At 30.6% G+C, this 16,525-nt stretch overlaps 1 protein-coding gene and 1 long non-coding RNA gene across 3 annotated transcripts; one reads left to right on the top strand and one right to left on the bottom strand.

Annotated features, from left to right (window-relative positions):
* Positions 1-1,079: 1,079 nt before the first annotated feature.
* LOC103832682 (protein HOTHEAD-like) lies at positions 1,080-8,686 on the top strand. 2 transcript variants are annotated; one of them, XM_033282377.1, is made up of 5 exons: positions 1,080-3,693; positions 3,813-4,441; positions 5,844-6,244; positions 6,348-6,907; positions 6,990-8,686. In XM_033282377.1, exons 1-5 carry the CDS (start codon positions 3,629-3,631, stop codon positions 7,051-7,053), a joined length of 1,719 nt encoding a protein of 572 aa, XP_033138268.1. In that variant the 5' UTR covers positions 1,080-3,628; the 3' UTR covers positions 7,054-8,686. The 2 variants fall into 2 exon arrangements, with proteins under 2 accessions (XP_033138268.1, XP_009106994.2); XM_009108746.3 differs by having other exon boundaries at positions 1,081-3,693; positions 3,800-4,441.
* On the bottom strand, positions 7,479-15,502 carry LOC117129032. The gene is made up of 2 exons (XR_004452604.1): positions 15,466-15,502; positions 7,479-12,959 (listed from the first exon to the last, which is right to left on the bottom strand). It is a non-coding gene; the product is annotated as an uncharacterized LOC117129032 (long non-coding RNA).
* Between the last annotated feature and the right edge of the window lie 1,023 nt (positions 15,503-16,525).

The raw sequence follows: 16,525 nt of genomic DNA, 5'->3' as shown, positions 1-16,525 counted from the left end.
TTAATACTATTTTCAAATGTTTTAGTGTTATCGACATGATTTGCCGAAAAATAAAAGATAAGAAAAAGAAAACCAAATAAAATATTAAAAAAATTTGGATATTCATATATGATGATGTATTTTCTTATAATTGGTTTACTTTTTTATATTTAAAATTAATTACATAAACCAAATTAAAATTGTATAGGTTAGATATCTCATGAGATATATCCATACTAATAATAATGCTCCAGGACTACGAGGAGTAACAATAATTTTCTCTATTAAAAGAGAAGTACCATTTTTATCTACCATAAAAAAGTCATACTAGCCTTATTTGGTTCATTTCATTAATTATATTTATTTAATTATTTACATTAATTTATTAAATATATAAAGATATTAATAATAAATCAATTTTAACTGTAAATTTAAATTTTATCTTTAGTTATAACAAAATGTTGAGAAAAAATCTAACAAAATTTTTCTAAAAATTTAAAATATTTTATTTAAATTAGTACCATTGATTAATTTCGTAATTAATAATATATATTATTATAAGTTAATTTAAATAAGATTTTATTATAAAACAAAATAAAATAAAAGTGTATGCTATTTTTCAAATTTTATAATTATATTCTATATCATCTTTATTAAAAGAAATACCATAAAAATTCATACTAGGTCTATTTCATCAATTACATATACTTGATTATTTAAGTTAATATATTTAATATATAACAAAATATGTTGGAAAAAATCTAACAAAATCTTAATAAAATTTAAAATATTTTTAAATTAATGCAGTGATTGATTTAATAATTAATAATATAGTATTATTATAATCTATTTACTTATAAAATCCCACAATATACTAAAATAAATAACATAGAAATATAATTTATGCTAAGAAAATATCAGTTCTATAGTAACTAAATAAAATTTTAGAATATGTTGTATTCAGTCTGTAAAAATTATTAATAAAATGAAGGAGATTTTCAATTTGTTTATTTCATACTATGAATTTATTTTACCAAACTCGAAAATATATTAATATATAATAACAATTAATAATAAAGTAAAATGTATAAAACAAATCATTATACATTAATAATATCGAATAATAAACATAACCAATAACATTATAGATTTACACAATATATAACACTAAAATGTAAATTATATCTTTGAAAGTTTTGCGATGGTATCTGTTATATATTAATAAAATGAACCGTGCGGGTGAAAAATCTAGTTATAATTAATTAACTTACGAAATAGAGATTTTGTAATAGAGATTTTCTTACGAAGTTTTATGTATAGAATACATTACAAGCTTTTATTTTAACTCACCTACGAAATCTTCACATGAAATTATAAAGCTCTAGCTGCGGAGAAGAAATAATAACTGGCACTTGTCCCTACTCCCTAGCTTAGGAAGATTATAGGTATCAGACTTATTGAATTCAATTTTTTTTTTTATAAAGCTCGACAACAGAAAACATACGTAGGGTCATAATAAAAACGAGTGTTGCTCCAAGCTCCTCGACCTTTTCAAGTTTACAGCGTACTAGTAATTAAGTAGGCTCATTTATATGTTCCATCATATTTTTTTTTTTGATAAGTATATATGTTCCATCATATTCATAAAAACCCTTCTTTCAATAGAGATAATCAGTTAATGACAGTGTACCATTTCCACCAAATTAAGTATAGTAGTCAACTAAAAGTTGTTGATTATATATACACAAATTTATGGGTAGTTCGCAGTTGGAACTACCTTCTTTCTAGTTGTGACGGTGTTATAAGTTAAAGAATCCTTTTCGTTCTAAAACTTTCAAGAATCAATTAACAATTTTTTTTTTTACTGAAGTTAAAAGCGGAGATGCGGGGGACACCAGATAATTTCTCTTTCTAGATGATGCTAAAACATCTGAAGATTAGGGGTGGACAGACAGACACCATCATTTTAGTATCTGTATTTTTTTTTATTAATTAGTTTTAGCACCTGCCCTTTTGGAAGACAATACTAATAACTAGTTCATTTCCGAGTTTCTAATAAAGTCTTGGACATAATCTCATTTTTGTTGGTTAAACAACTTAAGTAGCCGTAGAATAAAACAACTTAAGTCCACCATGAATCGCTAGAGAAGAGGTGCGAGACTGTGAGTATCTATGTTTGGTTCAATTTTAATGATGATTATAATGTTGATCATTTAATTATTTTGCTAATGGTGATTATAGTTTTTATGATTACTGACTTTAGTATTTCAAGTCTAACAAAGACTATAGTAATAGTCTAATAGAATAGACCAACTCAGTGGCAGATTTAAAAAATATTTTAAGTGGGAGCATAAATTAATTAATATTTTTATTTAATAATATTATATAAATATGTTTTATATTTTTCAATAAGAATACATTTTAAAGAAAAATAAATTAATATCACTAAAACTAAATGAAGAAAAAGAGTGAATTTACTAACAAAACAAAATTAAAGAACTACTGGAACTGAAAATATTTGAAAACAAGGCTTTTTAATGAAAAGATCTTCTTCTTTTTTAACACTAATGAAAAGAACTTAGGAATAAAAAGACCTAGAAGAAAATAATATCAGGAAAAGAATGAAAATAACACCTGGCTAAAAAGAAATCAGAAAGAGGAACGAAGAAAACAAGGGTAATTAAGAGGGCGGAAAGGAATTGAACGTTGGTTCAATGGGGGCAGAAAAAGGGTTTTATCCAACTGGGCTGTAAAATACTTACTTAACAATTCAAACGTAATTAAATTCACTTATAAATTTTATTGGGGGAAGCTGCATCCCTGCTGGGTAACTTAGATCCGCCCCTGGATCAACTGAATGTATATTGCTCTTAAATTAATGCAGAAGTTTTTTTTTGAGAAAAAAATAAATGCAGAAGTTGTTAGCATGATTAACGGGGTTATTAGGGTAGTGTTCTTACTGAAATATAAGAAATCGTCTCTTAACTTTTAACTAAAAAAAAGTTAAGAATCGGTTCTTAAATAAGATATTTAAGAACCTGTTCTTAACTTTTTAGTTAAAAGTTAAGAGACGGTTTCTTATATTCCGTTAAAAATTATATACTAAAAACCCTTATTAATCATGCTCTTATATATCTTTTCGTGCACCTGGGTATTTATAGCTACGTCATTGCGATTTGCGGCAACATCTTTGCAAGTAGAAAAACAAATATATATTTTTTATAAATGTTTTTGTGTTACTACTTTGATCTAATATTAAATAACTTTTTATTATATAAACAAAACATGTAGTCGATCACATTTACTTATGACTGAGTTTTTTTTTTGATAAAACCTTTAACTGTTAGTTTAGCTGTACGTATTAAGCTTGACAAAAACTATAATGCTACGTATCAAATACATACGAGACACAAGAAAATCCCATCTTCATAAAAAATAATTACCAAGAGCCTAAACTCTTTGTATGATGAAGTCTAAGACCAATAAATAAGTGTTGGTGAACCATCAAATCTTCCTCTTATTCATAAAGATGAACGAAAAGAGGCTCATGCTTCATCTTATTATATAAACCCCATCAAACCTACTCATTTTTGGCTCTGATCTAAATATAAAGAACCACACATAATCTATCAATGAGTTTTCAAATATTATGGCTCTGTCGCATTATTCTCATCGTAACATTCATCTCCCATGGCTCGTCTTTTCCAGATCAAGGTACAATATTTATTTGTTTCCTTACGTACCATCATTCACTGTGTTACTAGAATATTTGGATTTTTAGTACTAATTAATATGGTGAGTTTTTTTTTTTCACGTGAAGTTGGGTATTATAGTTTTATGAAAGATGCAACATTCGCACCAATGTTCGCTCGCTTCGATTACATTGTCATCGGAGGAGGAACCTCCGGTTGTGCCTTAGCCGCAACACTCTCTCAAAACGCTACAGTTTTGGTTCTTGAACGCGGCGGCTCGCCTCACGATAACCCGACGGCAACTGATATCGGAAACTTCGCCACAACACTCTCAAACACATCACCTAAATCGTGGTCGCAGCTCTTCGTATCCGAAGACGGCGTCTACAACACACGTGCGCGCGTCCTCGGTGGAGGCTCGGTGCTAAACGCTGGATTCTACACGCGTGCGGGGGATGACTACGTGAAGGAGGCCGACTGGATGAGCGATGAAGTGGAAGCTGCTTACGAGTGGGTTGAGAAGAAAGTAGCGTTTAAACCGCCGATGTTGGGATGGCAAACCGCGTTGAAGGACGGGCTTTTGGAGGTTGGAGAGTTTCCTTACAACGGTTTCACGTACGATCATATCAACGGGACCAAGATCGGTGGTACAATCTTTGATGATGCCGGTCAAAGACATACGGCGGCGAACCTGTTGGAGTATTCTAATCCGAACAGCATTGCTGTCTATTTGCATGCTACTGTTCACAAGATCCTCTTCACCACCAAAGGTATTTGATTTTTTTTTTTTTTTGAGAGAAAAGGTATTGGATTGTTCTACACTACTTGTTCGTTCTTTCTTTCTGTTCTTTGGATTAGAAGGGAACAAACTCCAGTTACTTTGCTTTGTTTTGGCTTAAACATTTCGCATGGCCGAAGTTATAGTTTGACAATATAGGGGCTATTCAACCTATAAAAAATAACTTTATAAAATCTGGGAGCCAAGTCAAATGTTTCTTGTGTCCTAGAACTGGTGAGTTCAGTTTCGATCTAGATATTTTGCTGTCGAATATAAACCGCATGTTTAGAACTTTTTTTGTTGCTGTGGATTATAAGTTGTAAGTTTTCGTAATGTAGTTATAGAAACTGGATTGCGAATTTTTAGTTGTATATAGTCAATTAAATATTAAGTTGTAATTAATTCAAAATTAGAGCCAGAATGATAAAAATTAACAAGCTGAAATATAATTTTTAGTTTTTATTTTAAATGATTATCGTAAATAGATATAATTCGTATATGATATTTAATCAATGAATGTGAAATTTATATTTATGTGCTATACATAATCTTCACAAAGTAATTATAATATTCTAGTCATATACGTACATATATTTTGTATATATTGTAAATATACAATAAAATCTATAAATTAATAATGCCAGGACTATAGTATTTTATTAATTTACAAAATGTTTTATTTTATTTTATTTTTTCTATTTTTCTATTTTTATAAAATAAGAAAATATTCTATTTTACCGTATATACATAAATTAAATTTTAGAAATTTAACTTTCATATTGTTTTTATATTATTTGGTATATATTTTTATGTTTCATAGAATTTATATGTGGTTTTTAATATAATTTTAATAAATATTATAAAAGTATATTGAAATGTTAAGAAAAATAGGGGTATTTTCCTTGTGAATATAAAACCAACAATATAATGTTTAGTTTGTATTTATATAAAATGTATATATATACATATATTATTAAATTATGATTTTAATGGGATCATATATTTGTATAAGACTTTCTAAAAAAACTATTATCTTATTATTTTATCGATTTGTGTCATATTTTGAACCGGCCCAACTTGAGACCAAATTATTTTTTCAATTTCATAGTCTTTATTAATTTATAGAGTTTCTACTGTATTATGATTATTATTTATTAGAGAAAAAGAAAAATATTTGTCAAAGGAAAGAAAAGATCTATTCTCAAAGTACTTGAGATAATGTTTTAAGAAAGTTATTTTTCAAACCCGTAGATTTGTGAAAGAACTAATTATGGCAGCTGTATTTTAATAAAAAAAATATTAGTTTGATTGCTGTAATTTTAGTACCGTGGAAAGAAATGAGGTAGTGCATAGCACCAACGGCTCTCACCAATCATCGCCTATGTTTTTGACAGGAAGGCCAAGGCCAAAATCATACGGAGTGATATTTCAAGACGCAAATGGAGTGTTACACAAAGCGGAGCTGGCGAAAAACACAATGAACGAGGTGATTTTGTCGGCGGGTGCCATTGGGAGCCCGCAGCTGTTGATGCTTAGCGGTGTGGGTCCTATGGCTCATCTTGTGGCTCACGGGATTAAACCGGTGGTCTTAGACCATCCAATGGTCGGGCAAGGGATGGCAGATAATCCGATGAATGCCATCTTTATTCCTTCTCCTACGTCCGTAGAAGTTTCTCTAATACAAGTCGTTGGGATCACAAAGTTTGATAGCTACATCGAAGGAGCTAGTGGTGTAATCTTCTCTTATAGTTGGACTCGTAATTTTTTCGATGGCGTTTTGAATTATCTTAACGAGGTATAATAAACATAACCTTATTACACGTTATTACAACGTTATTATTTACTAATGAAATAACTATATGCTAATGTTTTTTTACCTTGTTTTGTTTTGGATGCAGATAAGCCGTACTACCACTTCCACTTCACTCTCGACTCAGTCCATCACCGACTTTTTTAAATCCATAAATCCATTATTAAATGCAACCATAAAAGCTGGTTTAATCCTCCAGAAAGTCGCGGGACCAGTCTCTAGAGGTCACTTGGAGCTAAGGAACATAAACCCAAATGATAATCCTTCAGTGAGATTTAATTACTATCAGGAGGCAGAGGATCTAGAGAAATGTGTTGAAGGGATTTCAACTATCATTAAAGTGATTAACTCGAAGGCATTTTCCAAATTCAAATACCCGGAAGCGACCATACATGGCTTGCTCGATCTAATACGGAGCGTTCCAACTAATCTGAGACCGAGGCATGCAACCTCGGTGCTTAATTTAAAACAGTTTTGCATCGACACTGTGATGAGCATTTGGCATTACCACGGAGGTTGCCAAGTTGGAAGAGTGGTAGACAAGAATTACAAAGTTTTAGGTATTCATGGTTTAAGGGTTATCGATGGATCAACATTTCTCAAGTCTCCGGGGACTAATCCTCAAGCTACGATTATGATGCTTGGAAGGTAAATGCATAAAATAAATGAAGAAGTGATCCAAAACATTAACCATTAGATTAAGAAATGATAGTTTGATTGTTGTCTGTAGGTATATGGGACAAAAGATTCTTCGAGAGAGGGATGCTTTCCACAATAGGAACGAAGAAACATGAGATATTACTTTTGAGATATATGCTAAAAGAATCATGGACTTGAATTATTTTAATCAATGTATGATGAGCTAAAATAGTCTGAACGTGTACATCAATCCATGTTCTGTTTCTATTATGTATAATAATGGGGGAATCTTTGAAATTCAGATGGTTAGTGTGCATAGTATATGCTTTGATTTTAATCTTGCCTATTACACTTTCAAAGAAGTGGCTTGGAAAGTGAAGCATCTTCTATATGTGAGGATAATACTTAGAGCATATGCGGTTGTTCGAATGGTTTATTCTTGGTTATATAAATTGCATAGACGTTGTTACAAAAATCTCAGGAGAAAATTATTAGATGAAAGAAACGAGTGAAAGGGAAACTCAACATTGGCAAGGAAACTATAATCAGTGAGACAATATTATTGCTCACAAGATTGAAGTTGAGTCTTTGCCAAAGGAGGGTTGCCCTTTTACTGTTTTATCTTTTGAGTGTGTTCATTGTAAATTTGCAAATTGTTACGTATGATTATCCATATAATCCCACGTAGTAGGACACTTTTCCACTCCAAGTTAATTTTGTACATCATCACCTTCTTGTTTTGTCTTTTACTACATATGAGACCGACCTATTGTGCTATAAATAGCACTCATCCTCTTTACTTTATACGTACAACAAGAAGAAGAGTTTATAATCAAAAGAATCATTTGCTCTCATCTCTCATTACTCTCCAGCATAAATATATATATATATATATATATATATATATATATATATATATATATATATATATATATATATATAAAAGCAAAGCTATAGTTATTTGTTTACTCTTTTTTATTTACAACACGTTATCAGCACGAAGCTCTGACCAACTGAGGTTTATTAATCCGAAAGTTTTCAAACCAGTCGAAGTAATGTTTAAATTTATGTGTTCAATAAAATTAATTTATTTAAATTTTATTATTATTCCGGAGTTAGAGGCTAGGCCTTCTCCGTTTATTATTCGGGATGATAGGTGTTACTTTTCCCGACTGATCGTTATGGTAGGCTATTCCTTCACGATCAGAGAAACACGTGGAAGGCTTTGCCTCCATAAATAAAAAGAAAAGGTCAAAAATGGTAGACTAAGTCTCCTCGGACCTTGAAAAAAGTAAAAGTCAAAATGGTAGACCATGTCTCCTCGGACTTTAAAAAATGATCAATATGGTAGTCTATGACTCCTCGGATCATGTGGTAGGCTGAGCCTCCCGATTTATTTATGCTATTTAAATTTAAGCATTTATTTTATGCCTTTAATTTCTGCGTTTAAATTCTCGTCTTTATTATATTATTATTCTATGAATACGGTTATCATGTCAAATTTGACAAAGCTCAAAATAGATGCCCTTGATATTACGAGAAATAATTATAAGACTTGGGCAGTGGGTGCAAAGATGCACGTGAGAGAAAATGAGCTTTGAGAAATCATTGATAAGTTGAAAACTATATCGGATGAGAAAAAGAAAAGCTATGATATTTACACCAATTCAATGATGGTTTAAAAGATGAAGTGTAACATGAGAAAAGATCTAGAAGATCTTTGATGATTAAATCCTTGAAAGAAAGGATCGGAGTTAATGTAAATCTTCCGAATAAACTGGAAAAAAATGAAATCATGATACTAAACCATCAAATCGGTCCTATTAGAAAAGGACGAGGGTGTAGATGCGGTTGAAACCGCTATCGTGGCCGTGGAAGAGGACAAGGAAGGCGATTCCGTCCTTAAAAAAAAAATTAGAACTTCCATGAAAATGAAAGTGGTCGGGTAATAAAAGGCTAACAGAAAAAGTTTGCTATAAATGCGGCCAGAAAGAAAATTGGGTACGTAATTGTCGTACGCTAAATATTTAGCCGATCTATATTGAGAATCAAAAAGAAAAAGAGAAAGGAAGTATATTAGACTTCATCTCTTATGAGCCCGAACCATTTTTCATAGCTTGAATACTCATCTTGATGATTCAGATTTTCTGGTTGATCCAGAAAATGAAAATAAAATATCAATGTGATATGAGAATTATCTTCCTAAATAAGATTTTGAGATTTAGGATGGAGATAGATATACCTGGCTGATATTGGATCATCGTACATGACTACTAAAGGTAACAAATATTTCTCCTCTCTCAAAATAAGTAAGCATAATATATATTACTATAAAAGATACTATTAGCTCTAGAGGAACTTATGATGAAAAGACATGCATAAGAAAAAGATGCCAAAATTATAAATGAGTGGTAAACCTGGAGTTTACTGATATATAGCCATCTCCAATAATGTTATCAACATTATTGTGAAATTCTTTTTCACATATATCATGTCAAGAAAATAAAGAAAACCATCATGGATGATGAATCATCAAACAAATTCATTATATGTGATTTCTTTAAGCAGCCCCCAAATTAAAATCTCACTCAAAGGATTTGAAACATAATTCATCTCAAAATGGGAAAACTGAATATGTTATTGGTTCTAGAGTGGGATTCAGTACGAGATTTTAGACATGGAGTGTCATCATCTCGAGGGGAAGAATTAAAGAATCCTAGTGAGTGGAACATTGAAAAATTATGTTCGCACTTGAAAAAGAACTTGATAAAGTAAATTCAAGTAAGATGATCCCCATGATTAGGTGTAATGCAGTTGTGCATGTAATAAAGACATATACAATCCAGAGGGATAAAGTATATGAATAATTAGAAATATGCTCGCAAGTTTGCTAGAAGCATATGATAAGCTGATGGAATGAGATATGTGAAATGGATTACAATGAAAAGTAGGATAATCCATTTCCAAAATGCATGCCATACATTTTGATGAAATAATGATATCTCATATTCCAGCTGAAAATGCTCCAATATGAAAATGTGTCCTAAAAGGATAATATATGAGTCTATAACACGCTGGAGACGTGATAGACCACTTTGGTTCCAAAGAATCCTCGAAAAGGAGCAAAAATATGAATAAAGGATGAATCTCATGATGAGACCGTTGATATGGTTAATATAATAGTCAAGTACATGAGTAAATCATCGATGATAAAGAGATCTCGATTAACCATATCAGTACGGATAAAAAGATGGAACCAAAGAGAAAATAGATTGTCGATAATAAAATGAAAAAGTGCTATATAAATAAGGATTATGAATCTACCTCTATGTATGAGACTAGAGTGAATTGATTGGCCATCAATTCGATATAAAGCTCGTTAGAAAAACGAGAGATTTTTTGGACCAAAAGTCCAAAGTATAGTTCTCCAGAGAATGAAATGAAAGATGACCTTCAGATATGAAAAAACGGCTTGTTCCAAGGTCACTGGAGAAAATTTAAAATAGATGCAATATATTGAAATGTCTGGCAGGACAAAAATAACTTGAGTTGCATCTTGATGTTTAGTAGTCCCTGGAGAGTTAAAGATAATCTCGGGAATATATAAAACTCTGAAAGTGTTAGAACAAGCTGTATATAAGGTATTTTGAACCAGTAACTGGTGATTTTTTACGGCACGATTTGCCAGAGGATGAATTTCCAGCGTTAGGGGGAGGGATTTGAGAAATTCCTAAAGAGATTACATGGTGTACACATTCGTTGTTACACTTTGTTCCCCTTACAAATCAAAGAGAGCTGGAAGTTCAGGAAATTATGCATTTGCATAATTTGGCAAACCAGTTACCAAATGTGTTCACAGATACGACATGATATACCCGCTGAAAATGTTCCATCAAGAGTTGATGTTCCTAAAGAACAAAGTGATGATAACAAAATAAATGAACCTATGGTTCAGTTAAAAAGGGGGAGACTAGCGGGTTCTAGAGATATAAATCCCCGAAAGAAATTGGTTGAAAGGTTCAAAGAGAACCTGATAGTGAAAGATGTCTGAAAGAAGGCATAAATGGTAAGGTTCCAGAAGAACATGATATTATAATATGTCTGAAAGAAGGCATAAGTGGAAAGGTTCCAGAAAAACCTGATACTGAAAAATGTTTGAAAGAAGGCATAGATGAAAAATGTCAAGATGAACCAAATAAAGATGATCCAGATGACGAAAAGAGAACAAAAAAGTATGAGATTTCCATCAACTACACCCTTGATGAAAAGTTATATGATAAAAGATGTTGATGGAATGTTCTCCTTTTCTGTCCAAAGAGATCGATCATAAAAGTGATGATCCCGATTCAAGGTCTATTTGGAATGTTAAAAAGACATGATTGGGAGGAGTGGCAGAAAGCCAATCAAATTGAATTATTCTCCCTAAATAAAAGGAATGTCTTTGGACCTATAGTCATAACGCCTGAGAATATAAATCTTGTTGGGTATAAGTGGGTATTCGTGAGAAAAGTAACACGATATAAAACCTGATTAGTTGCCCAAAGATTTTTCCAGAGACTGGAAATTGATTTTGAGGAAACGTATTCCCCGGTAATGGATACAATTACGTTTAGATTTTTGATGAGCCTAACAGCATTTAAAAATCTTCAGATGCATCTCATGGACGTTGTGACTGCATATTTGTATGGATCGTTGGATAACGATATATATATGAAACTCCCTGAGGGATTAAAAATACCAAGGGCATTGAAAGAAAAATCCAAAAAGATTTGTTCGGTCAAGTTACAACGATCACTTTACAGAACATTCTCCCGCATAGCATGGTCAATAACTGAAATGACTACATGACCTAGTCACTAGATCTAATTTTAATGATTATTTTCAAAGCTCACAAAACTTCGTATTAAAATTTCTTTTATAATATTTAGGCGGGGGATTGGAAAAGTTGGTAAGTTTTAAGTTATTTGGTACTTGGGTAATTTACATCTTTTATTTGCTAAATAGGTAAATCTTCTTTTAAGTCAAGATGAAAGGTCCTCTAAGGGCTTTGTCAAATCGATTATTTGCAACTATTTCATTACAATCAATTTTTTTATTCCAGTTAATGGTAAATTTACCCACCTAAACTTTCCAACAAATTACCCACTAATTATCGATAACCACAATGCTCAAAACCAAGTCTAAATATACTGATTCTTTGATTTTGTTCCACAAAACCTTCATTTTCCTTTTTGTTTATTCTACTTCAAATTGTTTCCCTAAATTCATTACACTCGTCACACATCCTCCCAAATTACATCGAAGATTATCAAACAAACTAACATTGCCAGGCGAAAGTTCCAAGTATGGTTTCTCAATTGTGAAGCTAAACGGCGATGACTTAGACAACCCATAGAGTCTCATCCGACAAACCCTCCACCTTGATAAGCAGGTAGTATATACCTTTTCCTACACCTCGATATACATGTAAGAAGTCCATTTGTGAGTGTAAAAGTACCCACATTTTTTTATACTTTTTTACGCGCTTCCGCGTGTACAGTTTATCCAAGCGCATGCGCATGTACACTTTACCCAAGTTTTATGGATACAAATTTTTGTTGGACCAATGAAAATAGTGGATACAAGTTTTATGGGTGAAAAACCTAAAACTGGCACATAAATTTTTTTCTCTTATCCTAGTTACGTATTCTTACAATTACAAACTTAAAAATGCCCAAACCTATAATTCACTTAATATTTTTATGATAATTTCCTTAAGTACACTGCTTGCAGTGCAGTACACGTGATAAGCAAAACAAATTATACCCAAAGGAAAAAAATAGTACTACAAATCCTTACCAACCGTACCGCTAAGCCAAGGCATTGAAACCAAATATTGATAGGCATAGCTCAACAGTAGCAACTCTTTTTGACCACCTTCTCTTTTAATTCACTTCTTTATTCATTTTTAATCTTACTCTGTCCTCACGCACACCATTATGCATATTCTAAAGATACCACCTCATCCTGTGGTTGGCGCTACCCGGATTCTATCAGAAAGTCTTTCCATCGTAAGAGTTTCCTATGTCATTTAGGTTCAAGTCACAAAAGAAAAATAATATTATATGCTTTATCAAAGTTTCACGAAACTAGAATTTCTTTTAAGCCAGTCTTTCATTAATTAATTTACAAAAGGTTCGGCTTATCTTAATGTTTTCATAAAGGAGACTAAGTTGTTTTTTTCTTTTTTCTTGTCAACGATATTGTTAAAAACAATATTGTCCATCTTAATCAATATATGGGTGTCACCAACGTCACTGTAAAACGAAAGAGGGAAAAATAAACAATAAATAATATCAATATCACTATTTTAATTATATTAGTTTGAATAAATTGAACCAATACGTTACATGGGTTATAAGAGTTTATCAAAAATGATAAATAATTTTTTTCCTAGTTTTTCAATTCTCTCATTTTTTTTTATCAGTGAATGTATATATTAGAGATTATGAATAACAATAGTCTAAGATTTAAAGGTTTTTTTTCAAATATGACTCCAAACAAAAAGTCAAACACAAAACTAGCCAACGATTTTTTTGGAACTTTTATTTTCCCTATTCATCCAGAAGTTCGGATTATTCACGAAATTGTCATTTTTTTTTGTTTTTTGAAAATAAGTGTTTTACTTTATCATCCTCATCTTCATCAAGTATTTACAATATTGTCATTGCCATCAATACACCAATCCACCGTGAACAACCAATTTGAACCTTTAATGCACCAAAGTTTCGATTTTTACTCTTCATATCTTATTACTTATGCACACAAACTACATCTCTTTAACTTTTTGTCTATATTCATTAAAAAACCAATATTTTGATTCTAAACTTTGTAAGGTTCAAACTCATGATTCTTGGTCATTAGTGGGCCTGTTTTGTGGTGAAGTTCTGTGTGATAGGAGAAGCTAATAAAGTTATCTCACTTGTTGAAAGTATGTAGTTGATTTTTTTCAGATTTGTTCTTTAAACTACTTCCATGTAAGTCTTCTGGTCGTAGAAAACTTACGGAAGTCTTCTGGTCAATACATATGTTAGTTTTGCAATTGACTTTATGTGTGTGTTTTAGAGACGACTTCTCTCGAAGTCTTCCAACTTTTCTTTGTTAAAAAAAGATCTCGAAAATACCAGAGAAGTCGTTTAGGTTATATAAGTTAGTTTTGCAATTGACCGGATTGTGTCAGAAGTTTGACTTTCTCTAGATGACTTACACAGAAGTCTTCCGAACTCTCGGTGGAAGTCTTTTCACTATCTGTGAAAGTCGTCTCGGTTTTTTTTTGCAATTTAAAAATAAAACTTCCTTGTAAGTCTTCCGAATTCTCGGTGAAAGTCGTCTTGGGTTACTTTTGCAAATAAAAATAAAACAAATATTTAATTAAATAATTAGACGACTTCCATGTAAGTCTTCCGGAAGAGGACTTACACAGAAGACTTCCAAAATTTTATTCCGAGATTCTTCTTCCATAATTTTCTTTCTGAAAAATTTTGCATATCCAAAAACGTTCAAATGGCTTCAAAATAAAGAAACTGAGGGGAAATTAGATAGATCTATCTTTATAGAACACAAAAAAATAAATAGATATCCAACATTTTGGAGAGAAAAAAAACGATAAGAGTTTTATGCAACAAGAAGTCACCTAATGAAGAAAAATCAGACATGGAGACTTATCAAAACGCTCAAATCTGTTATGAAGGAGAAAACATGAGAGAAGACTCTGTCAGAAGACTTCCAGGAAATCTTACATGAAGTCAGAAGGTGCATTATATTTTAGAAGACTTTCGAGAAGACTTCCCAGAAGTCTTCCAAAGTTAGATCCAGATGTTAAAAACCTGAATATCCAAATCCAGATATGAAAAATCTGCATATCCAAACCAAGATGTAAAAAACATGCATATCCAACAATGTTTTGATGGCTTCAAAATAGATAAAATGAGTGGAAGATTAGATAGATTTACCTTTATAAAACACACAAATATATATATATATATATCCAAAATTTATAGATTTACTTTTAAATGAATGGAAGATGAGAATCATGTGATAAAAAATCTGCAAAAACAAGATAAATTAGTGAGAAAGACATGAGATAAAAAAGTGAAAATTTGATAAAAATTTTGTTGTTTGTAAGTTCAAAGAGATTAGAAAGATGTTGAAAAGTATTAGTTTGGGAAAAGGTAAGAGGTTTATGCAACAAGGGATTATCAATTAGAAAAAAAATTAGACATGAAGATTTACCAAAACGATCAAAATTGTTATGGAAGAAGACTCCATCAGAAAAATTCCAGGAAGTCTTCCATGAAGTTGGAAGACTTCCATGACGTCTTCTAGCGCATAATATTTTTTTAAAAACTTCCAAGAAGTCTTATAGAGTCTGACCAAGATCTAAAAAATTGCATATCCAAACTCATATCAGAAAAACCAACATATCCAAAAAATGTTCAAATGACTTTAAAGAAAGAAAATGAGCGGAATATTAGATATATCTACCTTTATAGAACAAAAAAAAATAGATATCCAAAATTTATATTTACCTTTAAGAAGTGGAAGATGAGAACCATGTTGTACAAATCTGCAAAAATAAGATAAATTAGTGAGATGAGACAAAACAAAATGAAAAATTCATATAAAGTTTGATATTTTGTAATTCAAAGAGATTAGAGAGAGGTTGGAGAGTTATAGTGAAAATTATTACATTTTTGTTGCAGCCATTTGAAAGAAAAAGAGAAAATGTGTATATTTTCTTTATGTATGGAGACAAAAAAATTTATTTATGTTAAATATTTTCGATTCAGAAGACTTTCAATGAAGTTTTCTATTAGACAACTTCTTGTAAGTCTTCTACATCTAAATATACTACTCTCACAGAAGATTTTTTCTAGACCTTAAATTTATACCATAAAATAAAATAACTAACTAAATAGAAATAAAACACTTCATTAAACTTAAAATAAATTTGAAATTGTTTAATATACACGAAACTAAACACATAAAGATCAAATTTCAATTTTCCAAAAAAAATGTTTAGCTTCCAAAATCTAACCCTAAAAATACAAACAATAATACAATATTTGTTACCAAATCTAAAACCAAGGAATACAATGACTTACTACATCCACTTATCTGTGTTGAAAACTTTTCAAATTTAGTACATCTTAATTTATATCATTTATAAATGTTTATAATTATATTATTTCAATTTTTCCTCAATCAAAACATTTTTTAAAAAATTTAAAAATTATTTTTAAAATCTACAATATGAAAAAACTTCATGGAAATATTATTGCAGAAAACTTCTAGGAGTATTTTCGTAAAAATATTAACTATTAGTTGTAAAAAAATTAAAAAGATATTAATATATTATATAAGTATAATCCTAATATTAAACTAAATATAAATTAAATTAAATAAATCAATACTAATTATTTTATACTAAAGCTAAATTTAAGCAAGTACGTTGACAAGACAAGACAACACACGTTTACTCTTTGCAAATAAACTTAATCTTTTAAAAAGTGTATTATAAGAGAAATATTTAAATTACGATTAATCAAATTGTAATTGTAAAATTAAATATTTGCATTCGATCAACAT

The sequence above is a fragment of the Brassica rapa genome, chromosome A10, assembly GCF_000309985.2.
Source record: "Brassica rapa cultivar Chiifu-401-42 chromosome A10, CAAS_Brap_v3.01, whole genome shotgun sequence".
In the NCBI taxonomy this organism is placed as follows: domain Eukaryota; kingdom Viridiplantae; phylum Streptophyta; class Magnoliopsida; order Brassicales; family Brassicaceae; genus Brassica; species Brassica rapa.
This window is presented reverse-complemented; position numbering and strand designations above follow the sequence as displayed.

What these genes read in the sequence shown, in the direction of transcription:
- LOC103832682 (XM_009108746.3), top strand. Translation starts at nt 3,612, where the DNA reads ATGAGTTTTCAAATATTATGGCTCTGTCGCATTATTCTCATCGTAACA. An exon ending in CTCGTCTTTTCCAGATCAAG is followed by an intron (nt 3,694 to 3,799) that starts GTACAATATTTA and finishes TTTCACGTGAAG; the next exon opens with TTGGGTATTATAGTTTTATG. An exon ending in ACGATTATGATGCTTGGAAG is followed by an intron (nt 6,908 to 6,989) that starts GTAAATGCATAA and finishes TGTTGTCTGTAG; the next exon opens with GTATATGGGACAAAAGATTC.